Here is a 25,747-nt window from a genome sequence, read left to right as displayed (position 1 = left end):
CAGTTAGATTAGCAAACACAATATATAGAGGTGCTACAACTTTCAAATCACATGATTATGCACGTAATACTTTGTTTGTCATTATTTACAGTGAGCACATATAATGAGGGCACCGCAAGGGTAAATTCAGCACAAGCAGGTTCATTCGACAGGGTTTGTCAGGAGGTAAGGGGCATAGTGGAAAGGTAGGGGTAACCTTTTCACAGGGGGTCATGGGAGATGTAGTTGGTGGGACATACCAGGAGTCACGGAGCGGACCACCACCGGCTTCTCGCTCCCAGCCACGAAGCCAAAACCCAGGACAGGGTCACGCCTCATCTCCACCAATCGGGGGGCGGAGGGAAGTAGCTGGACCCCATCCTGATGGACCTCCTCCAGAGAGCTGCTCTGGGACACTTGACTGAGGGGGAGAGACACACACATGTACATCTATGATCACACACTTGCACATACTCAATTAGACCACATCATTGGAAAAGTATTCACCTATTGGAGTGGAGGAAAGAAAAGCTACTGTGCCTATGTTCCAGTGACTCATGAGACACCTGCTTTTCCACTTTACTGTGTCCCCTATGACTTCTACTTGTACTGTTTCTCTGTTCTCCAGTGTCTATTAAAGAAAAAAAAAATAAGAAAGAAAAAATGTATGCTTCTATCACTGAGACTGCCAATGGCCCCGGGCCTGAGCTAGATTACTCTTCCTGCTACAACTGGTGGATTGATGATTCACTTGCTTAGTCAAATGTATTGATTGTAAGTCGCTTTGGAATAAGGCGTCTGCTAAATGCCAAACATGTAAATGTAAATGTCATGTTTTAGCCTTCATTGTTTTTTAGCCATGTGATCACATACCTAATCTCTGAGGTCAAAGTGTGTGGTCTTCTACATCTGTGCCCACTGCATATTTTTGTTGGGACAAAAGTCTATTCTGTTTATTGTTAGGGTTATGTTCCTTATGATATTGTTCACTCTCTCTATACCCATGTCCATATTCCCTCTGTTCCAACGACCATTGATCTGGAAAATGTGAAGACTCTATGTTGTAGTTCAATCTTTCGATATACTGTAGTATATTCCCGCACTTGGAGTACATCCACTTTCCACTGAACAGTATCTATTCTATCTTGTGTCTCCCCCCGCCCCCTCTCTGCTAGAGTTCATTCTCTCAGGGCTAGCTTCCAAACAGCACGCTCCTAAATCTGCACTGATGAAGCATGTCAAGTCCTGTACCCAAGTTCATCCACACACAGGCAGATCCATCAGGATAAATCCCCTTAGAGCCAGGCAAGGGTTCAGAGTTCACTGGCAGCTGAGGCCGGAAGGCTGCCATGGTAGCGGATACACAGAAATCAGGGACCAGGAAATCCATATAAGCACAGTAAGGGATCCAGGAAGGGCATGTCGGAGGGACAGACAGTAAGCAGCGCCTTATTATCAATTTGTCCATTCATATTCTGTTAGAAATGCCTGTTTTGTGTCTCTGAATAATACTACTGAAAAGAGAGGAAGACTGCAATACTAGGGTGAAAAAGCGACAGAGAGACCAAAAGAGAGGCAGGTTAACCAGTAGGAACATGTGCTATATAAATCCATGTGGATTCATGAATGTTTTAAAACAATGTATTTGTGGATTACGATAAAGACATATTAAAGATTTATCGTGACCCACCACCCCCTCATGGAAAAGAGAAGAGAGAGAGAGAGGGAGGGTGGCAGGCAGGGACCGATGAACTGGGAGAGGGATGGATATTCAGAATCTAGCATGCGTGCACACGCGCACACACACACACCTGCGTCACACACAAAGTCACCTTACATTGTCTCTCACACACAGACTCGTACACTCCCTCTCAAAGTACTGTACACGGCAATGAAGGTTGAGAGTGTACACTTCACCTGTTAGATTAGGTTAGGTTAGGGGAACAATCTCTTCTATTTCCCTGTTTCAATCTTTCTAGTTCTTCTGTCTAGAAATACAATTGTGATGGTCTCTATCTGCACCACCGTGTCATCTTCAGTTACTCCATCTGATTTTCTCTGGGATCAAAACAACTGCCAGTATCACGTACCGAGCCAGCATCACGTCCAAAGAGCCAGCATCCTTTCCCTGTTCAGAGCTCCTTCACTTCTCAAAGATGAGAAGGTGTTTGTGTGTGTGTGTGTGTGTGTGTGTGTGTGTGTGTGTGCGTGTGTGTGTGTGTGTGGGGGGGGGCGCGCATTCCAACAGCAGTATAGTGAATCAGCATTCTAAAAGAGACAGCACTGAAGCAATTGCCGTCAGACAGAGAGGAAGGGGCGAGGGGCGTACTGGGTATCAGTATTCCATTGGCATAGTGTTGATGCAGAACATTGGGGAATTTGACGTGTCTGGAATATCCCGACAAAAGAGAACTAACTTGTCCTTACAACTCTTCCGGATTAATCTCCTCTGATGAATGCACACGAGCTTTAACTACCACTTGTCAGGAGCCATTCGTTTTGGATAACCACCTCTGTTACAGCTACTCAGCTTTTTATGACACATTTTATTTAGACATTTGACAAAAGGACAATACAGTATGTAAGTGGCAGAACTACTAACTACTTACTCCTAACTATACTAACTATTAACACATTAAAACACTCACTGTATGACTGTGCGTGTCAAGGGCTACACAACTACAAATACTTCAAATGTAAAAATCTTGGTTCAAAAACCTACACTTCGTAGCGTAGTAGTTGTTTATTAGTAGCGGCACAGTTTGCAACTGAGTTCATTAACGATGAATTGAGAATCAAGGACCCCAATTGAAATAAGCCAGTGGCTTTCTTGGGTTTTTATCCTGTTAGTTGACCTTGTATGTAATATGTACTTTCATGTACCTACTTCTGCAAATCTTCTAATAAAGTTTTCAATCAATTCAATCAATCAATGTCATCATTGTTGGGGGCGGGGGTTAAAAACACTTTCCTGTCACAGTATTGTTTGGGACTAGACACTATTTTCAGGAAGTGTCTTAGAGAACTATTGTCATGAGCTATTAGCTCAGTGGGCTCATCAAACAGTCTTGAGATGTGTGAGTGGCTTGAGTTTAACACCTGGTTGTTCACAGCTCTGTGTAGACGATGGGTACTTACTTGCTGAAGTATTCCCGTCCCTCTCTGGAGGAAGCCATGTCCCAGCCATACGGGGGTCCCTGCAGGGCGCCCCAGGACCCAGAAGGGGGAGGCCAGCCCAACGATTTGTTCTTGTGGCTGAAAAAGAGGAAACAGGAAGCTGTCAGTTTGATACTGCAATGTAACATGTGATCAATAGTTGATTTTATGAGCATCAGAGAACTGGCCTCCCTGTTCAATGAGGAACCTGCCCATCCCTCGCCTTGCATATCAGCAGGAGACGCCAGAATGAGTGGTTTGTACAGGGAATAAAGTTTATTTGATTTCTCCGGATGGGCAGCAGCATACGATAACATCACTTCACGTAATTGGTTGGACTCACATAATGGCTGCTGTTGCAGCAGTCGTCCCATGAAATTGTGTAAAGAGTGCAAAGACATGAGACAGTCAGGAAACCCCTGAGAAGCTGAATTGCTCACTGTAAATTAAATTAATGATGTAATTGAGACGACGAAGCACAACAGGCTTCAATCTCGTGCTTATAGGCCGTGAAATTGGTTTTGCGCTAAAAGTGACATCCTCCTTTGGGTAATCTTGGATGTGCCAGACTCAATTTTAGTAGCCAGGTCACCCTACATCTTTTATGCTATTAGCCAACTTCTGTCATTGTTTAGTTAATAACACAAACAGATTAGCGACCAGCAACTTTACCCATACAGTTGATCCAACGTTTAAGAAAGTGTAATATGTTTACTTGTCTATTATAAATAAACATCTCTTGACCAATACATTATATAATATCAAATCACAAACTATTATGTTAAAACGACATGCCTACAGTAGCAGTATGAAGTGTTTGTCACCATGTACTTCTTTTTTCCACACATAAAAGATTGGCCTCAAGTCCGTCTCTCCAGGCTGTTTGCATGTCCTGAGCTACTCAGGGAGAAAAAGAACACTGTAATGGCATTTCTGTGACAAGACCAAAAACTCATTTTCTTCCCCATGGACGTTTGCCTCACAAACAAGTTCCCTGCCTCTTATTGACTCTGGGATTTCCACTCCCACCCACCCCCTGTCACACATACACATACACACACACACGCACGCACGCACGCACGCACGCACGCACGCACGCACGCACGCACGCACGCACGCACGCACGCACGCACGCACGCACACACACACACACACACACACACACACACACACACACACACACGTAGACACACACGCACACACATACAACTGACAATGTAATCTATTAGTTTTACATTACATTATATTACATTACTAATCTACAGCCTACATAATAATTGTTTTACTGCCCCTTTTGTCATTGTTTTTTTAAACAATTTTTGCATATATACTGTTGTTTTATTATATTGTTGTTTTTATCTTGATGTCCTATGCACCAACCACACCAAGTCAATTTCCTGTATGTTGATCAAGATTCTGATCTGATTCTTATTCTGATCTCTGCGACAACACACACAGCTAGGGAACAAACGTGGAACACATGTGACAACTTGGAGTGATGTTACACACTGCAGTACGCTCCTGTTTCACACTCTGGCAGCCTCACACGGTTATGATGGACATGACGGTGCACTGTGTAGTTGAGGCACCCAAACACTGTATGTGTAGTTGAGGCACCCAAACACTGTGTGTGTAGTTGAGGCACCCAAACATTGTGGTACAATCAGTTTCCTGACCCTTGCTTTAACAATAAGATCAGGGGTTTTCCCTGAATCCAGGAGCCGTAGTAGTTAGAATACAACCAGCTAACATATAAATGACCCTGATAATGTCTCTAGAGACTTAATAAAGCTATCGGTGTGAAACGTGGAGCCATTGTAACACCATGGCTTTGGGATTCTCGAAATCCAAGCGGCACGCTTGTGTCCCAGTGTGAGTCTCATTGTGTTGAGGGACTTTGATCTGAACTAAACTGCTGCGGGAGATTCAGAATGAGGCCTCCCCTCCTTTATCTCCTAATCCTCCTCATCAGAGCAAAAACAAATCCACACTGTGTGTGTGAGTAAGAGGATTTGAGGAAGGGACTGTATGAAAAATGCCACTCTGATCTGATGTCAAATAGCAGTAAGCAGATAGGAGGGGGGGGGGGGGGGGGGGTTGTAATATGGGAACCTCTATTTCTATATTTATTTAGCTGTCTTAGAACTGATGATGTTATTCAAAGTAGAAATACAAATGAAAACCATCTCTGAAAGGAAACTGAGAGATATCTTCTAGAGGATAAAGCAAAGCTGAGACCTTAAGTAATCAGTATGATGATGATGATGATGTAATGAATACATACATTGATTTAGTAATTTCTTAAAACACTTTTGCTTCATGTACTGTAAAACTATAATTGTATATCCACCTATTTCTTTGAATAACTGTTATCCAACCAAAAGGCACAAAAACAGTAAATTAATATGGTCCTAATGTATGACTTATTTGATCTATGCAATTATCTCTTTCAACACTTTTAGCTTATTATACGTTTTATAATTAATGGTCTCATAAATGATCATCCAATGTGATTGTGTAAAGTGTAAAGTTAATATTACTTACTCTAAGTGGTTGTCTTAGTGTAGTGCAGTAGACAAACATACCCTAACAGTGTTTCTTTTCACGGGTTAGTGAAAGATTTGAAACAAGCATTTGCCCACAGTGGCACACAACACTATCAGATCACAATCAGACTGAGTGAGTGAATGAGTGAGTGAGCGAGAAAGCAAGAGGTCAGTGCAAGTCAAGACTCTTGGATCTAACATAATTTTTTTGGTCTCTAGGATAATATCACTTGGTGCAAGCACAGATCAGCAAACAATGTCTGCTACATATACAATACATGTATTTGAAAAAGAGCTTTCAGATTATATGTGTTGATGAACACTCTACTGTCCGCCCCAAAACATATTTCGGTCAAGTCCCGCATCACATACAAAATCCTCCTCCTCACCTACAAATCCCTCCACGCCTGCGCCCCCCCAGTACCTCACTGACCTTCTCTGTCACTCTGTCAACACACCCCTTCCCGGAACCTGCGGCCGGAACCATGGGCCTATACTCTCCACCCCCCGCACCAAACCTACAGACCTTCGGGAGCTTTCAGTGTGGCAGCTCCCACCCTCTGGAACTCTCTCCCCACAGCGATCCGCAATGCCCCCCCTACCCTGGACACCTTCAAATCAGTACTCAAAACCCACCTGTTCTCTAAGGCCTTTCGGCCCCTAGTCTAGTTTTGTCACTCTCGTAGTCTTGTTTCCTCTGCTTTGTTTTTGTGTTCTGTCTGTCTGACTGTCTGTCTACGAAATCTGTTAAGCGTCCTTGGGTTTGAGAAAGGCGCTATATAAATCTAAGCTATTATTATTATTATTAATATTATTATTATCTTGGTTGAAACAAAAAGGTTTTCTACAAGGTTGGACCCCTGTATTGTTGCATATCCGTAGGCTAATGCGAATGTGTAACATGCATTTATTTTGTTCTTCCTACGAGTGCACCCGGTCCTCCTATCCTAATCTTGTCTCACAGTACTGCCAGCCCACAGTAGGATAATCATATCAATTAGTGCTTGGTTCAGAGAGTTGTATTCTTGTCAAGCACAGTGAATCTCATGCGGTTAGTGCTAGCAGACTCACACGACACAATAACATGCTGTGCTCTGGCCACTCAAGTCACCATGCTGCAGGGAACATGGGCAAACAGACTGGAAGAGATACAGGGAGGAGGGTGCTTTATCTGAGAACCCTTTCTCTTTATCCCCCCCCCCCCACCACCACCACCAGGACCTCTAACCAGACCCATTCAACTTGCACAAAGCTAAGAGCTTTTCTGAGATGCTTTAGCCTCCATTAGCACAATGCTAAACAGAGATCCTGTCACCCACCACCTCCCCTCTTACAACTCTATGGAACAACTAAGCTAATTCCACTTCCACCTAAGTCTGTGTGGAATGGAGAGCATAGGAATACTCAACTGTAAGTGTGTACTTGGGTCATAAAATAAAGAGGAGCCTAAGCTCTTGAGGAACCAACATGAAAGCTTTTGGGAACGAGACAATACACATTGAAAAGGAACAAAATACCTGCATAGTATGGGAGCACATTGCCTAGTTTTAAAAACCACGCACTTGGAAATAAGTTGAATTTGTTTACATTGAACGGTTTATTCTAAGATCTCATTGATTAAATAGGAGCTTCTTTGAAAAATTTGGTATATTGCATATACGTATAGGCTATCCTTTTAACCTCCTAGTTATTTTCTTTCTAATAACAAGTTCTTTATTATACATTGGCTAAACATGATCCCTTCTTCAGCAGGATTCACGTAGCTTATGTGGCACAGAACACCCATGCAAGCGTAAGTTATTCTTGATGAATGCACTTAAAGGAAAGATTCATTTTTGGAACATTTGGGCTCCTCTGAGCGATGTTCTGTCTATTCCCAGGTTGGTTTATTTTGAGTCAAGTCTGTCGAGAGCTCTGCTCGTTCACTCGGACAGAAATCCAGCCAGTGTGATGTAACATTGTGATAAGGCCGCTCTCACTCCACTTAGTAGTAAATGTGACAGGGTCTAGTTAAAAAGTCCCAAGTAGGGCATAGTAACTTTTGGTAGTAATTTTTTAGTAGTAGTAGATTATGAAAGTGCTTATGATTGTAAGCTTTCAAATGATGTGTCATACATTGAAATGTGAAAATATCTGAAGAAGATATAGAAGAGATAGAAGAGATGTTTATTTGAATGTTGTTACACGTCAAAGAAAATAGTGGAGAAATGAATCAAAACATACGCAAAACAGCTGCTAGTAGGCTAGCGCTAAAAAAGAACATCGCTATGAACATCTAATTGTATGCTTAGCACATCACAACATGCTGATGGAAAATGAACATGCTAAAAACGCATAATTACACATAATTAGATGATCGCACAGTGCTTGCTTTTGAACATGTCCTGCGTCCTAAAACTTAAATGTGTTTACAAGCCATGTAGCACTTACCCAGTAGCCTAGGGCAGAAGAGACAATGAATCCAATTCACAAAGTATTTAGTGATTCTTAAACTGTTGTTATATCGAGTGGGCTCTTCAACACTTCAACTTTAGTAATATGCAAAAAGACAGAAAACAGTTTTGTTTTTTTTTAAAAAGAAGCTTTTTGATCATTTTGTGCAACTTGAGAATTGCTGACATGCGGCCCTATTCACCAGACCAGTGTCACAAATATGATACACTTTCCACACTTTCCACACGGCTCATGTAGGCCTATGCTTAGAAATAGAAATGGTATGTAGGCCTACATTTAAATTCACATGGACCTACCCATTGTAATGGTGCCTAATCCAAATTGTTATACTGTGTATTGAAAAACACATGGCACTATGAGACCATGTGGTAAGCAAGAATCAGTCTATCTAGCGCTCCAAAGGAATCCACAAATGTGGATGTTTGGGGCTCTACACTACACTACCCATTTTAATGCTATGGTCATAATGCATTGCCTTGTGATTCGCCACATCCTGACCTGCATTCCACAAGGCTGCTGGAGATTCGTCTTTCTTGGGTCTATGCTCCGGGGAGTCATAAATGATACATTATTCTATGTCTTTTAAAGTGCTCCCTATTTATACTTCATGCTTTCAGAGGACAACATGCTTCAGCTCTCACAGCTATGCTTTACATAACCCACATCAACACTGAGGTGCCCATGCTGTGAATATTTTGTTCAGAGAAAATACATGAAGGGGATGATGGCCATGCTGAGGAGGACCATACTGTAAAAGGAACTGAAAGTCTTTTTCCATGGCAACCTGTCCTCTATGCGACGTGAGCCTGCATCACAGAGTCAAAATGAGAATTCAAAGGTAGAACCTGACAAGAATCGGCTGTACATTTTATGTCTCGCCGTGGATACATGTCCATTCAGCTCTCCGTTCAGCACCGGAGGCAGCCTTAAACCTGCCAGCGCTATGGACAGTGCAATCACTCAGATACTTGCTGCTACTGTACCACTGCTGTGGAACCACACAACCTGAACCTTCTTTTTTATTATTCAATCATCTCTCTCTCTTTCACCTAATGTCTCTGCACTTCTTTCTCACACATTCTCTCTCTCTCTCTCTCTCTCTCTCTCTCTCTCTCTCTCTCTCTCTCTCTCTCTCTCTCTCTCTCTCTCTCTCTCTCTCTCTCTCTCTCACTCTCTCTGGAGTACTCTCCTATCCCTATCTCCTGGTCAGCCAAGACTTATAATACTCTTGGACTGCACTTATATAGCGCCTTATTCCAAAGTGCTTTAACGGCCTCTCATTCATCCATTCACACACACATTCACACACTAATGGCAGCAAGCTACCATGCAAGGTGCCGGCCCCGCTCATCGGGAGCAAATTGCTCCGAGCAATGTGTCTTGCCCAAAGACACCTCGACACATGTAGCCGATCGAACTGCCAGCCTTGCTATCATTAGACGCCGGCTCTACCTCCTGCGGCTCTACCTCCTGCGACAGCCACCCCACACTCTTAGCTGTATTACATTTCAACCGTGGCTATGTGAAAGGCTCTGTGTGATGCATGTGCCTAAACTGTGAAATTAAATAAAAAGTCTATATTTTGCCTAGGACATTGCATAGGCTGTTTTGCCTATGACAATTTGTCAGACGTTACTAATTATTTCTCAAAGCCATTTGTCACGTCTACTCAAGTGGGGACAGACTAAATATAGGCCAAATTTCATAATGATCCATTCACATTCATATCATTATTATTAGTAGTAGTATGAGTGGAAAGTGATAGTTCTCTCCATTTCCTTCCTTTCCTTCACATTGTGTATGGTCTGGTTTTCATTCAGTTAGAGTTAAGCACTGTTGATAAATGTGGGTGAATGAGTGCGCATGCGTACCTTAGAAGCGATAAAGTTTAGGTGATGCTTACAGAGATGGGGGGAAAGACACACGGAATGCCACTGTCGCTGGAGTAATCATCACATCAGGAAAACCCATGGACTATTTTCTTAGAAAACCAATTGTGTTTCTGTTACTGGACCTACTAACCAAAAAACGACAAAACCTGAACAAACTATCACACGGATCGCCGCCCGGTCACGCTGCTCAAGGGAGCTCAGACGGAGCTGGCCCAGCCTGTGATAGTAAGGTGTACCCATACTGTTATTTCTCATTCTTCTTAGAAAACCAGACCACCTTTTCTATTCTTTCCTCGTCTTTTCCCCTATACTACACTCCAGGTTAGGATTAGTGTTTAGTACATGTATACAGTGCAGATCATCCATCAACCACACCAGTGAAATCCCATTCCCAGCTCGGACATCAAGTGTGTACACATCTCATGAATACAATGCGATTGTTGCATGACTCTTTGTCCATAATGCAATGCAAGAAGACACGAAAGAGGAGCACTCCAGCGATGTCAGAAATGATAACGTTTTATAATGTAGAATGTAGGTAGAATGTAAAACAATATCTGAAACAAACTCATGGAAGCTGGGCACACACAAACACACACACACACACACACACACACACACACACAGACACACACACACACACATACACACACACACACACACACACACACACACACTTTTACGCTCATATTCTATTACTTTATACAATACCTTTCCCACTGTATCTAGTGGCCACCATTTGTTCCAGAAATGCACCTCACCAGTGCTTCTGCCTTTAAAGAATCCAGGCTTTCTGTAGCCATAATCTACTTCCTTATCACCTATCATTCATCCATTCACACACACATTCACACACTAATGGCAGCAAGCTACCATGCAAGGTGCCGGCCCGCTCATTGGGAGCAATGTGTCTTGCCCAAGGACACCTCGACACATGTAGCCGATCGAACCGCCAGCCTTGCTATCATTAGACGCTGGCTCTACCTCCTGGACGACAGCCACCCCACACTCTTATCTGTATTACATTTCAGCCATGGCTATGTGAAACTATGGGTGATACTTCCTTATCACCCATAGTTCTACTACCTTATCACCCATAGTTCTACTACCTTATAGTTCTACTTCCTTATCACCCATTTTCTTTGCTGTGTTTGGAGGGTGAAAAATACTAGTCTAGCTGAAGCTAGACCAAGTGATACACAGCGAGCCCTGCAGCCACTTAGTCTAGGAACCCAATTCCCCTCACTCTCATCCATTTTATTATCATGAATGAATGATTGCTGAGACAATCTGGAGGAGCGAGCTACTGGATCTGTAAAGTAGCCGGTACCTGAGAAAGGTGTTTTGTTTGGACTAAACTCTACTTTATACTAATTGTCCCCCATAATGAAATCGGGGAGGGTACAGTATATTTGTATATATATGCCTCAGACATATCTCAACAACAAACTGAAATTCCGAAATGACACTGATTGGCCATGAGGGACGACATGTTTACTGTACACTTGTTTATTTATGCATTCAATTGCAATATAAAACTTTGTTTTTATGTAATGCCTCACCAAAAGTTTAAAGAAAAAAATATATCATTATGTTTCTTTTCTGGCTAACCACCAAACCTGACTGAACCACACTGATGATTGGGTTTCCTGGGTTCTTTTTCAGTCGACTTGGTTCGACCCCTCAGTATGGGTCATCAGACAGAGTGTCCCCCTCGTGGGACCTGTCTCTGGTTCTTGAGGCACTCACTCGTGACCGCTTCAAACCTCTCCAGACTGTTGATATGAAGATGCTGTCTTATAAGACCGCATTGTTACTTGTGCTGGCCGAGGCAAAGCTGTGAGGCAAAGCTGTGTGCATCGGTCCATCCTACATGTATTCAATTTGCCCCTGTCAACACTAACGTTATGTTACACTCTACTGCTGCGTTCATTCCCATAATCCTCCCCAAGGCCAAGCTGCCTTACTGCTCCCTTTTCATTTCACTCCCTTCTCCTCTCCCCGGAGCAGGAGAGTGTATGAACACCCTCTGTCCAGTATGTGCTCTGCGTGTTAAATAACTCCCCCATATTGAGGGGTCGAACAGAGTCGACTGAAAGAGAACTACAGATTGCAAATGTACTGTAACCCAGGTTCTCTGGAAAGCTGGTGAATAATGGTTCACTGGTCGTGGAGACCTTTATAGGCCAGGCAGTAGGCAGGGCTCATTGCTTGCTTGAATAGGGTTTCTCCTTCAGATAACCTGGATTAGGCTACATTTGTAACCTCTCCTCTTCCTTCATTTTCCAATGCGCTGTAACTTAACACAATATTCTGCGAATTCAGGAAAATTCCAAACGTGTTGTGTGTTTTTCACTCATTGCCGATTTGGTACATACGGTATGTCAGAATAGCATTTTGGGCATTTTAAATGTTTTTGATTGACCACATTGCTACTTTAAAGAGACACTTAGAATAAACCCATTGGGGGCCTTGGGGTGTTTACTGCAGATCACACAGCCCTTAAGATGCCTCTCCAGAAGCCAGGAGGATTACATAGAGGAGGGGGACTTGATGTTTTAACTGGCACATAATGGTCTGGCAACCAGCCCATAGCAGAGTACAACACTCTGCAGTAGAACAGTCTGTACTGAATTGGCTCCACCAACAAGCAAGGCAAACAGAGGGAGGGAGAATCATTAGTATTCAGCTCAAACTCATGCTCAGCTGTACGTGTGTATGTCTGTGTGTCTGTGTGTACGTGTGTACGTGTGTACGTGTGTACGTGTGTATGTGTGTACGTGTGTACGTGTTCAATTATTATGGCGAGTGCATGTGATGTTAGGCAATGGTTTGTGTGTGGTGTTTCTCTGACTTGTGCATAATTGTGTACAAGCTTTTTGGTATGTGTGAAATGGTGTATTTATTTGTGAGTGGTGTGGGCGCAGTGTCCTCATTTCATGTCTACGTCGCATACCTCCATGGAACCTCAGCTGTCCCTCTATCACATTAGGTGTATAAGAAGATAAGATGCTCAATCAATGTCTACCCCTCCAGCGTAGGTATATAACCTCTCTTTGTAGAAGGTTGGGTATGCGTGTGTGTGTGTGTGTGTGTTATGAGAAGAGGGGGGTGGGAAACATAATCAATCAAGGTTTCCATCAGTCAATGGAATGAACCAATCAAAGGCCTAGCTGATTATTTTGATTGGCTTACAGTAGAGGCCAGTATTGGTTTATGCGCATGTGCAAAAAGTGTCTGAGCACAAACAATGATCAATGTGCAGAATACCCTCTCCAAGGTTGACTATCGGGACCGTGAATATTTTGGCTGAATTTCTCCCTCTTAAATTAGTATAATGCTACCTGGTGGCCATTGAGTGGACCATTTTAAACCGGCTTTGTCCTTCATTTTAATCATTAATTACCATAATGAATGGTTTGGCGGATACGCTACCTTGCTTAATAACAGTGGTTCAAAGAGCTGTGAACATTTCAGTGTTACTGCCAAGAAAGAAAAAATACTGTAGGCCAATGAAGAGGATATTTAAAAAAATCCAAGCAAGGTCATTATTTGTTGGACAATAATTGAATCCAGCTAGTTCACAACATTATTGTTCTCTTCATACTGCAAACTCTCATATACTGAGGTACTGTCATCACTGAATTAATTTGCTTTGTTTTCCTACAGGTCTGGCAAGAAGACGCTGTCGACAATTTCACAACAGGAATGAACACCTTGATCAGTGTCAATTTGGTCAATTTACCCATAAGTGTTTGGTTAATTAACAACTCAATAATCGAATTGAGGTAATACATATTATGTATAAAGAATAGATCAACTTGAGCGAATGACTCTCATCGTAACAGCTTTGCCATGTCCCTATTCTGGGAGATGTAATGCTCCGGGCTGCCAGATTGTATTGTGTGACTCCCCTAAAACAAGAAATAATGTCTCATTAAACAATCTAAGTGCAATGGAATGCATCTGTGATAGAAAGCCACAGCTGACCTGAGCAGCTTGTGCATACTGCAGGGATGTTCTGCCGAGCGTCTTGTCTCAGCCGGCACATGTTCACCAGTGTTAAATAATGTTGGACTGGAACATCTGCATTTGCAGAAAACACTGGAGCATAAATCCCAAAGCTAAAAATACCTCAAGAACAGGCATTACTAAATACAGTACATACTAAAATAATATTACAGAAGATGATCATCATTATTGCTGAATATGACAGGGTTATTATTTCAGCTGGAGTGTTTCTGTTTTTGAATGATACTGTAGTAAAGAGCTCTGATAACCCATTGGTTTAGGTCTTTTCTATGACATGTGGTACAGGCTGACTGGTGTTTGTGTGTGCTGACATCCACTAACCTTTGGCTTGCTGCCTCTCAGCATATCTTTGATGGCGAATATACATTGCGAGTGTGACACTATCGAGAGCAGAAGAACGCAATGTTAACACATTTGCTGAGCAAAACAGGTTCTGCAGCCATTGATAACCGGTCCGAAACATGCTGCGGATTTAACTGTAATGTGATACAAAAAGCTGCAATCGAATAAATCATTATTCGCATTATTATTAATGCATAATGTTGTTCATAGATTTGGATATAGGCTCTCAGTATAAGATAGTATATAGCACAATAACAATTCAGAGAAGATTCAAATGGAGAGTCTATGGCCTATGCTATATATAAACCTTACTTTCGCCAACTACTCAAGGCAGTTCTCATGTAGGCCTACTCTAAAACAGAAAGTCATACATAATTAAACTAGTCCGCTAAATAACGTCTCACTATGGCAGTATTGTGTATTCATACCACAACAAGAAACTGATAGCAGACAGGGCGGTCCTGCTCAGGTGTGGTCCCGCTGATTTTGGGGAAAGCTGCATGGTCCTGCTACAGACACGCAGCAAAATGAGCTCAAAATTATCCTCTTTGTTGTCTTAGACCTGACACTAATTGTATTTTATCCTTAGCCTGCTAATTTTGGTTGTCACTAAGAACATTTCCTGCCATGGATGCTGAAAATATGACTTAACATGCTAACTGCCGTTACGATTGACTGGTCGCATTGTTAGCATCGGCGGGTTGATGTTGAAATAACTTTTAAGTGTGATGCAGCTGATTGACAAAGATCACACGTAAATATGTCAAGCACAACATTCCTACGGGAATGAAAACCCGGTTACAATTCAAAACAGTGCTTCATAAACATGTCGCTAATTCTTCACTTCAAGCCACTTTGAACGAGTTAGTATCCCAATGTTTCAATACCCGGATAAATGTGTTAAGCGCTTTCGCCCTATACAGTGCAGATACATCATTCTCACTCATTACTGTTCTGTTGCCTCCTGCTAATCCAATAGGGGTTGACAGGAATGGAATATTGGGTGGGCCTGACAAATTTATGGATGGGCCCTAAATAAATATAAATTTTCTATGGTTGATAAAATATTGCATTCATTTGCAGTAGTTTGAACATGATTTATGTAGACCTACATTAGGCTGTAGGCTTACTAACAACACGGTAGCCTATGTGAAAGATGGAACTATAATTAGGCTTCCCCAGAGGACACACTCATGCGCTGCTTTTGTTATGAGGATTCTGATGTAAAAGCTCAAATCTTGTCATCTGCGAGGAAAGACCTGAATCTTTCATGAAACAATGATCACCCTGATTGACGTTAATTAATCTCAGTTATGAGGATGGTATCATGAATCCAGCACTTTGAGCACCCCCCCCCCCCCCCCCCCCATCCAGTCCCAGTCAGTCACCTACAGTGTATTGGAAATGTGTAGCCTCCCCATTTTAGAGAAAAAATACATAAAAAGAAATGGTATGGTGCAGCAATGTCTGAATCCAAACATTGTTTGAACGTATGGCACTCTAGCTGGGGGAAAAGTGGACCTGACTACCCAGGGCCCCAGCAGGGAGAGGGCCCTTGAAAATCCTGGAATTTTTGTTTAGTTTTGTTTGTAATGTTCTTTATTTCAAATGAATTAGTGTCATAACTTATTTAAGTTTGTTGATTACAGCAATTGAGAGAATGAACTTTGTGCCACAGTTCTCCCAAAATTATTGGAAGGTCTGTGAGACCCCTCTTTGGCGCAAAATGGTTTAGTCCAGGAGTGGCCAACCCACGGCTCACGAGCCGCATGTTGCTCTTTGCCTGTCTGTGTGTGGCTCTTCAATCCATTCATTAAAAGTGTGTGGCTCGCTCTCTGTGTCTCGATAGGCATCGTGTTGGTATGGCAATTTATGGCACTCGCCATAAAAAACCTGTCTTTTTCCCATGAAAATGTTATCTGAAACACGTTTTGTCATTTTATCCACTCCACACAACGGTAACTCAAAATCCTCCTGGCTCCATCTCACCCCACCATCCAGACGCTGTAGTGGAGCGGGACATAAGAGGCTTCTGCTCTGGCTAGTAGCCCAGTTCCTCAATAAACAAGCCATGGAGTAACCTTGTCCATGATCCTCGTTAATTCAGGTGGGTTAAACAAACTGTATAAACGCCATAATACTGTTGGTTCAAATGTAACATATTAATGAACAAGTCCATGTCATGTTGTATTAATACAAACATGTTCTAATATGTTATTTTAGCAAATAAAACAGGCCTAACGTCACCCGCAATTGTGAAGCTAACTCTAACAAGCTAGTTAGCGAACGTTAAAGGGTACAACAGCTAGTTTAAGTATGCCAACTATATGTCTCTATTCTTAATCATTTCTGTAATAATTGTACCAAAGTGGGGCCGGTAACAATAACTTGTGTGTGTGAGTAAGTTATATGTGTGTGCAAGCATGTTTTTGATTGTTGTCAATCGTCTCACTTTTAATAGGTGAGCTGTAACACAAATATGCCAGGGAAAAAAGGAAAATGGACATAACAAGGACCTTTTTTGATATAAGGGCAGCAGAGACAAGTACAGGGACACAGGTGAGGGCCCGAGATCTGGTGAGAAATGCTCAGAAGAACCCACACATCACTGCAAAAGAGCTGCATACAATACTAGCAGACACAGGTCTAGTTGTTCACAGGACAACAATACAGAGTACCTTAAACAACAAAGACCTACATTGGCAGAGTTGCCAGAAAGAAGCCTTTCCTACGACCTCAATACAAAATTAAGTGTCTGAAGTACGCAAAAGAAAACCTTGAGAAACCTGAAGCCTATTGGAACAATGTGCTTTGGACTGACGAAACCAAAATGGAACTTTTTGGCCACAACTTAAGAAGGTATGTTTGGAGAAAAAAGGGTGTAGCATTTGTAGAGAAGAACACCTTGCCAACTGTTAAGCTTGGAGGTGGATCCATTATGCTTTGGGGTTGTGTAGCAGCTGGGGGCACAGGCAATATTGTGTGGGTGGAAGGAAAAATGGATTCCACCAAATATCAAGACATTCTAGAGACTAACGTTCGAAGGTCAGTCCAGAAATTGAAGTTGAAGAGAGGTTGGGTATTCCAGCAAGTCAATGACCCGAAGCATACCTCAAAATCAGCCATGAAGTACCTCCAGGAAAGACGGATGAAGGTTTTGGAATGGCCATCACAGTCCCCAAGCTTGAATATTATTGAAAATCTGTGGGGAGATCTCAAACATGCTGTGCATGCAAGAAGGCCGAAGAATATTTCTGAGCTAGAGGTGTTCTGCCAGGAAGAATGGGGAAACATTCCAAAAACAAGAATGGAAAGACTCTTAAGGCCAATGCACACGGCGTGCGATTTTGTCGCACCGCCGAATTAAATTCCATTGTTTTGAATGAGACCCAATGAGACAATGCACACGGCGTGCAATGAATGAATGAATGAATGAATGAATGAATGAATGAATGGACTTTATTGTCATTGCTACAGTACAGGTACCAAACAACGAAATTTAGGAGGGGTGGCTCCCCTGGTGTTAGGAAAGGGGAAAAAAAAAACTTTTAGAAAAAGAATAAAATCACAAGAAGGTAAGGAGCTGGTTTACATAAATAAAGGTTATGTACACAATCCACTGTACTATACTGCACAGATAGTCAACTAGGGTTGTCATATTGCACAATAGTATTTTTTCACGTTATTTAAAGTGTCACAGTTTGCAGGCTTGAAATGTACATGTTTGTGCCTCAGCACTACACCTGATTTTTTCAGTCCAGCAGCTGCCATACAATCCGTCCAGACTGTCCTGGGCCCAGAACTTAGGTCTTTGCTGTGTTCAGGGCCTTGACGGCCCTGTGGTAGAAGCAGTTCTTCAGTCTGTTTGTCTTAGCGGCCGGGGTCCTGTACCTCCTTTTCGAGGATATGCGATATTGTCGCACGACAACATTAGATTCTACACTCACATTCATTGGTGTGTATTGAGAATCGAATGTTGTCGTGCGACAAAATCGCACGCTGTGTGCATTGGCCTTTAGCTGGCTACAGGAAGCGTTTGCAAGCTGTTGAGGAGGAGTGACAAAGTACTAGCTGACAGGGTTCCCTAACTTTTGCACAAGGCCTTTTTCCTTGTTTTATTATTTTGAAACTGTAAAAAGTAAAAAATAAAATGTGATGAAATGTGTCATGTTTAACTTTGTGCCATTTAGAGGTTAGATTTGCTTCTTTTCTCTTAGATTTTAATTGTAACAGGCATTTTGACTAGGGGTGCCCACATTTGCACCCCACTGTAGTCATACATTTTTATCACACTTTGAGGATCCTCAGTATGTAATAGAAAGTATACCCCACCAACAATAGATAACTATGAACAGAAGCTGTATAAGTCAATTAAATCAATGTTTAGAGTGTAGATTAGCTTAATTGAAGCACTACATAACGGTGCTCAGGCCAATTTATTGCACAGTTTTTATAAGTGCAGACGTGTGGTCTTACAAACATCTAGTCATGCGGGTCTAGTCATTTGAAATCTGCACTGACCTGGTGGAGCACAAAGTAATTAAAAGTAATGTCTTATGTAATCCTGTAATCCTGATTGTAAAAGATGGCATCATATCAACGACATACAGTGCTGCTTGAAAGTACCTCTTGTGCAATTATAGATTTTTTGTAGTCTTTACCATGAAATCTTTATTTAATCAGAACCAGTCTTTTTTTATCTGACATAACTGACATAAGGTTTATATTTCCCAAGTCCATATGTTGGTTTAGAAGGAATCATGCGTGTAGTAGGAAAACAAAATGATAAAGAAATGTGTGCAGGTGCTCAAATAAGTGAAACATGGGGGGAGGGGGGGATCTATACAATCTTTTTAGATTTTGTGCTTTTCCATACATGCTCCTGGTCTTCTCCCCAAGCAGAGATACAGTACAGTGACAGTTCACACTTTTCCTCCACAGTCCTTGCGCAGCCTACAGCCACATTTCTCACACTGTATGCCTAATATTCTATCAACAAACCTGTTCGGAGAACATTGCAAAATTGTTTCAATAAGGATGCTCGCACAAGCATCTTTCCCACACCAATTTGTCAGATCAGTGAAGCAATTTATTTTGAGTGGAGCGCAGACCTACGTTGACCCAACCAGTCAACCAACTAACTAGACAGTAGGGGTGTACAGAAATGTCATTATCTGTATCTGTATCTGTTCAACCTACTAAATTATCTATATCTGTATTCGGATAGATGCCTTCGGAAGTTTTGTGCCTTCAAAGCATCAAATTGACTTCATATTGGCATATAATTAATTATTCAATACTTTTCCACATCCTCATACTGTACTTTTCATGTCTCTCTCTCTCTCTCTCTCTCTCTCTCTCTCTCTCTCTCTCTCTCTCTCTCTCTCTCTCTCTCTCTCTCTCTCTCTCTCTCTCTCTCTCTCTCTCTCTCTCTCTCTCTCTCTCTCTTTTTAATGTACATTTTTTAACGAAACAACGTTTTCTGAACTGTCTGACCACCACCACCACCACTTTCACAGGGGGACTCCATTGAACAATCCGAAACAGATTTTTTTGAGTTGAGTCATGATTGAGTCAATGATGCTGCATTTGTGTTTCTTGGTGTGTTAATGTCACTGTAGTTCGTCAGAGAAACACAAATTACTACTTTACAACAGTAATCCTAATTACATAACAGTAATACATTAAAAAACATTTCCTACTGAACTAAGTAAAAAAAAAATGTTTTCAATATTTCGACAAAAATTGGAAATCCATTTAAATCCTGCATGTGACACCTCCTCCTCTATGCGAAATTCTCGCACCTTTCTTGCCCTGACTCGGTGGGGGCGACTACAGAATATAGCGATCAGTTTTCAATAGTAAATGAAACGACTAGTTTGTGAAATCAAAGTCCTACGTCGCAAACAGAATGGCCATTTTTATCTTATGGCCATCCACAATGATATGAATCGATTTGAAGAAACATAATAGCTGACGCACAGACATCAGTGGATTTACCATCCATATATATGAGCTGCCAACACACGCTCTCCAGCTCAGTTTTCATCCTTGAATACTCAACATTTTTGGGTGGGCCAATGGGCAAAGTGGGTGCGCTTAGGCCCGCTGGGTCCAAGCGTGAAGTGTCTTAATCAGCATGTAAGTGGAAGTAGAGCGCTCTCCCTGGAAACTAATTTATTTTCCTGGTGGAGAGTGGCAGAAGCCTAGAATTTGATGGAAAAAAAAACATACTGTTTGCTTTATTTCCATAATTGATCGGTGCGATGCTGCTGTGGTAAATACGGGGCGTAGAGGATGTCCTTGGTGTGCATCTCTGTCATGCATTCAAAAGTGACAGTTCTACTCAACTGTCAATACTAGTTATTACTAAAGACAAAAATAAGTCTTCTTCCTCGTCGTGATTGGCTTTGTCAATTTGAATGGTTCAGATGAGCAGTCTCCTTAGCTGATTAACGCTCCACTGAAGACAATTTCCCAGATAGTAGGCCTAACTTTAGCTTTAAGCCTGCCAATTATCTTCCCCCATCTCATAGACAAGTAACATGTTTGTATTGAGACCCAGTTACTGTACCGATATTTTCCACAACATCTATTGGGATCAGAGGTGGCTTGTGGAGGATGAAATCGGAGGACGGGCTCATTGTAATGTGTAGAATGGAATGAGGAATGGCATCAAACACACATTCCTAATTAAATCCCATGCATTACAATGAGCCTGTCCTGTCCGGTGATTGGGATGTAACAACATACTGTCCAGAATCAGAGTCTCTCAATAATGTCACCAGAGCTTCACCAGAGCTTCTCTAACACACATTCTAGGTGTTCTTCTATAATATAAGGTCCTATTTCATGTGTTACTAGTTTTCCTCCTTTCTTTCTTTTTTGTCCTCACTTTCCTCTAGCTGATAGACACTGCACACAGAGACATGCAACGATTTCATCCACTGAATGAAACCGGGCCATGTGTGCCGCGGTGATCACCAACCAAATCCCTTAGGAGGATTAGCGTGACTCAAATCGAGAGAATAGTGCAACTTTAAGGGTTGCATGGAGAGAGAGAGAGAGAGTCTACTGTGGGCGAATTGGTTTTCCCTCCCCTCCCTCGGATTTCGCATATGTGCCCGCGCTGATACACATGTGCTGCTGCTTGCACCTTTCTCAGAAAACAAACTGTGGGTTCATGGAAAAACTAAATCACTGTAGTAATACTATTCTTTTAAGCCATGAACATCTGGACCATAATGATGACCTTTTTAACCCAAACCTCTACAATGGCTCTTCGTAAGTAAGATGTTCCATTTCTTACATAGCATGGAATATAGCCAAAGAACAACAGAAACATAACAGATTGATCTAATGTTTGGAAATAATAATACTCCAACCGCTTAAGCTCTGCTGTCAACTTTGCCAGCCAATAACAGCCACCTGATACACAAGCTTTGAAGGAACCCAGTAGATCCCCAGCCGTTGTAAACTTGAGGTGCTGAATTAAGCAACACTTTCCCACTTCACAAGACAAGAGATTCAGCCCAGCTGTGAGCGTCTGCTCTGTGTGGTGAGGTTTAAAAGATTTGTTTTTTTAGCCATGTTTAGTGGGTTTAGTGTTGCGACCACACTCGAATGAGGGATCATTGTGTGTGTGTGTGTGTGTGTGTGTGTGTGTGTGTGTGTGTGTGCGTGCGTGTGATTCAGCAGGACGAGGGCTGCCCTGGGCTGCAGGGTGACTAGAGTGTAAAATAACAGCGATCAGGGATTCTTGTGCACTGGGCTCTTCTTTATTACTGCAGTATACTTATGGAGCCTCTTATGCTTTAAGTCTATTGTTATTTATAGCAAGGCTCTCACTCTCTCTTCCTCTCACTCATGTTCACATTCTCTGTTGGTCTTTCACTCTACTAACTTTTTGGATCAGGCACATAGCCGTGGCCTCAGCACTGAGTCGCTAATTCCGTGTGGGTCCACACTCCAAAACTAAACTGACGCTTGCTTATTGGTCACATGCTTATTCTTCCAATGCAGGCATCACCCCCCCCCCCCCCCCCCCCCCCGCCTCCCCCTCCACACACACACATACACACACACACACACACACACACACACACACACCCTGCGCCCCCAGTATACACACTCACCCTGACAGCTTTGCCATCTTTCCGAAGCCAAACACGTCCATGCACTCGAGCTACGCCTGAAACTCAGGCACTTCAGATTCAGATCCAGATTCAAATCCAGAGTGAGGAGTTAGTGAAGGAATGTCAAACGGTGGATGCAACAACAGAGTCACACAGACAGAAGGGTCCTTTCTGCTGAGAGAGAGAGAGAGAGAGAGAGAGGGCACAAGAGGCTAAAGACCTGTCCCTCTTTCCAATGCGATGCCCTTGAGAGTGGAAGTGGGCCAGTTGAGGGTCCCCCCTGCCTTGGACTATCTGGTCCGTACTACCCTGCTGTCCCCCTGGCCGCAACGGGCAGTGGCGAGCCGCTTCTGTGTGGTCTCCATCACAGCAGAGCTGGGAGATGTGCCGGGCCGGAGCGACAGAGGATAAAGAGCCAACGAAGAGGGAGGGGAGGAGGAGGAGGGGAGGGGATGAAGGAGGAAAGAGGGGGGGGAGGAGGAGGGACGCAAATCACGGCGGATGACGGATACTCCCAGCACTCACATGTCCTCCACGGAGTAGAGCTATCCGTCCCCCAGTCTTCACCCCACGAAGGAGAGAGAGAGAGACAGACAAGAGGGGAGGGATGCTCTACTGGCCGGGGAGGAGGGTGTGCAGCAGAGCATTGGAGAGAATGAGAAAGAGAGAGAGAGAGAGAGAGAGAGAGGGAGAGAGAGGGAGGGATGGAGGGAGAGAGAGTGAGGGGGGAGAGAGAGAGAGACTTGTGACAGAAGAGGAGAGGAATGCTGACTCTGCAGGACCCAGTCTCTCTGGTTTATTTGTGTTGCTATGTGAGTTGCAGCACCATATACTGTAGACGAGCTACTCAGAGAGAACACACTCACATCTCTAATTCATTTTTTTATCTCATTACAAAGCTGAAAATGAGGTACATCCCACAAGGATTAAAGCAGAAGTATATTTATACCCGTGTGTCATTTTGCGTGTAAAAGATGCATGCACACACACGCGCACGCACACACACACACACACACACACACACACACACACACACACACACACACACGCACACACACGCAAACACATGTACACACACAGAGACACTCACAATCCATCTAAAAGATTGCATGAGTAGCTTTGTACGGACACATCAACATTAACCTCTGATGGGGGGGGCTGAATGGTGCCCTGCAGATCACCTAGCCTCAACAACATGTTCTGCCTTCTGCGATCCACGCCAGGGGCCAAGGAGAGCCCTTCATGCGCCTGTCAGTGTTGACGTAGTTTAAATGAAGCATACACCTATTTACTGCACCATGTAATACAACTCAACAAAGCGCTAAACAATGGAAAACAATTCTGTTGCTCTGATTGCTGCATGTTTGGTGGGCCATGTTGGGTTGTGTTGCATTACCTATCTCTTTGGTCTACACTACAGTATCTCCTATTGGACTCCACTAAATGATTGTTGTTACATCATACTTTACTGTATTTCATCATACTCTACTGTATTCTTTCCTGCTTGTATTCATTTCCAAAAAAATCTCTTAACTCCCTTTTGACAACTGATTGAGGGAATGATCTGTTTTAAGGATACGATTCAGGTTCATTGTGTCAGTTACATAAGCAGCTGGTTTACACAGCACCCTGCACTGGAGTCAAACCATAGCCCAAACTCGCCCGAGTTAGACCAGCCAGAACTGATCCTCGATCTGCAAAAGGGAAAGAGGGTGAGCCTGTAGTAACCCTAACTTTGCTCCAGGTAAGGGGTCTGCAGAATAAAACGTATTAATCCCATGGAGGTTGATGGCGTTTTCTGCGTCCCCATGACTCAAAGGGCTGAGCGCAGCGTCTCCTTTAAAAAAAAAAAAAAAAAACCCAGAGCTGTGAGCACAGAATGCAACAATGTTTTAAGTTCGGAGGAGAGAGCTTTGATCTGGCAGACACTTTCATGTCACGTCCATCTTTGATGAGAATCCTGTGTTTGAGGACCATACCAGGGGTTGTCACGCCAACACATATCAAAGATGAAGCCTGAAGTGCTAAACTTAGAAACCCAAAAAACATTGAATCCCTCCTCGCCTTTCTTTCATCTCAGGCTGGTCAGGCTTAACATTTGTGACGGCAACCGGTGAAACCAGGAACAAGTCGTCAACCAATCAAAATGTTTTCTTTTCACTGTTGTTGAAAATCAATGACACTGGTCAAGCCAAAACATTGCAATGCAATGGATTCGGTGAGTAATCCCCACTGCTACCTAGTTAACTATAACACTACTTTACATTGTTAGCAGGCTCACAAAACAAGCTGTGTTAGTTGACCAGCGAGTGTGTCATTGATTCCCAACAACACTGAAATGTATTTACATTTTTCAGAATGAAAGTCTGAACATTAAATCGGCTGCCGATTTGTTCCCGGTTTCATCAGCTGCTGTCACATGTATCTGTCTACCCACACAGACACATTATATTCTGTGATAAACGCAGATGTGACACAAACTGTATTTAAAGATGTTGCTGTTATAGTCTATTAAATGGAAGTATAAGTATATCATTCATTTCCCATTACTTTCACATCTATAATCTAAAACTGTACACGTCATGAATGTTAAGCATGAACATTAAGTCACAGAACGTAACTTCTTAAGAGTCCATGCAAGAATCTAATCTAAAAGGTTCTAAGTCACAGTGGAGGACAAGACACAGGAGAACATACTGATAAGCCCTGGTTTGAGTTTAATAGACCATCTCCACTGATTTTACACGGCGATACTTATTACAGTAAAGGTTGGATACGTGCTCCACTAAAGCATCAATTATGCTTTGTGTTCCAGAGAGATAAGGGAGACACACAGGGGAAAACCAATATAGCCAAGGTCAGTGTGTGTGTGTGTGTGTGTGTGTGTGTGTGTGTGTGTGTGTGTGTGTGTATGTGTGTGTGTGTTTATTAAAAAGCATTTGCTTTGGTATTCTGTCTGCTTTCTGCAATGGTCAAACACAAGGTGAAAGGGCTCTATGTCTGGCTGTGTGATGCAGTAGACCTATGACAGATGACTCTTTGGCTTTTTTCCCCCACTCACAACCCCCCCCCCCCCCAATAAATTCTTCTTCTTCTTCTTCTTAATAATAATAATAATAATAATAATAATAATAATAACAAACAACACTCTTGAAAGGAACCCTGACAGTACAGAAAAAAGCACTTTAAAGCCATATGGCTGTATTTCCCC

General features: G+C 42.6%; 1 protein-coding gene across 1 annotated transcript in view; it reads right to left on the bottom strand.

Annotated features, from left to right (window-relative positions):
- The window catches only part of LOC308158246 (FERM and PDZ domain-containing protein 4-like), a gene marked incomplete at both ends in the record, with an annotated part of 35,733 nt that extends 13,156 nt beyond the window's left edge, over nt 1-22,577 (bottom strand). Inside the window, 3 exons of the mRNA XM_080531841.1 lie at nt 240-400; nt 3,118-3,234; nt 22,537-22,577. Of these exons, the coding sequence (XP_080387967.1) occupies nt 240-400; nt 3,118-3,234; nt 22,537-22,577 (319 nt within the window). The remainder of the gene's footprint in view (nt 1-239; nt 401-3,117; nt 3,235-22,536) is intronic.
- Between the last annotated feature and the right edge of the window lie 3,170 nt (nt 22,578-25,747).

The sequence above is a fragment of the Nansenia antarctica genome, assembly GCF_963989245.1.
Source record: "Nansenia antarctica genome assembly, chromosome: 5".
NCBI classification, from domain to species: domain Eukaryota; kingdom Metazoa; phylum Chordata; class Actinopteri; order Argentiniformes; family Microstomatidae; genus Nansenia; species Nansenia antarctica.
This window is presented reverse-complemented; position numbering and strand designations above follow the sequence as displayed.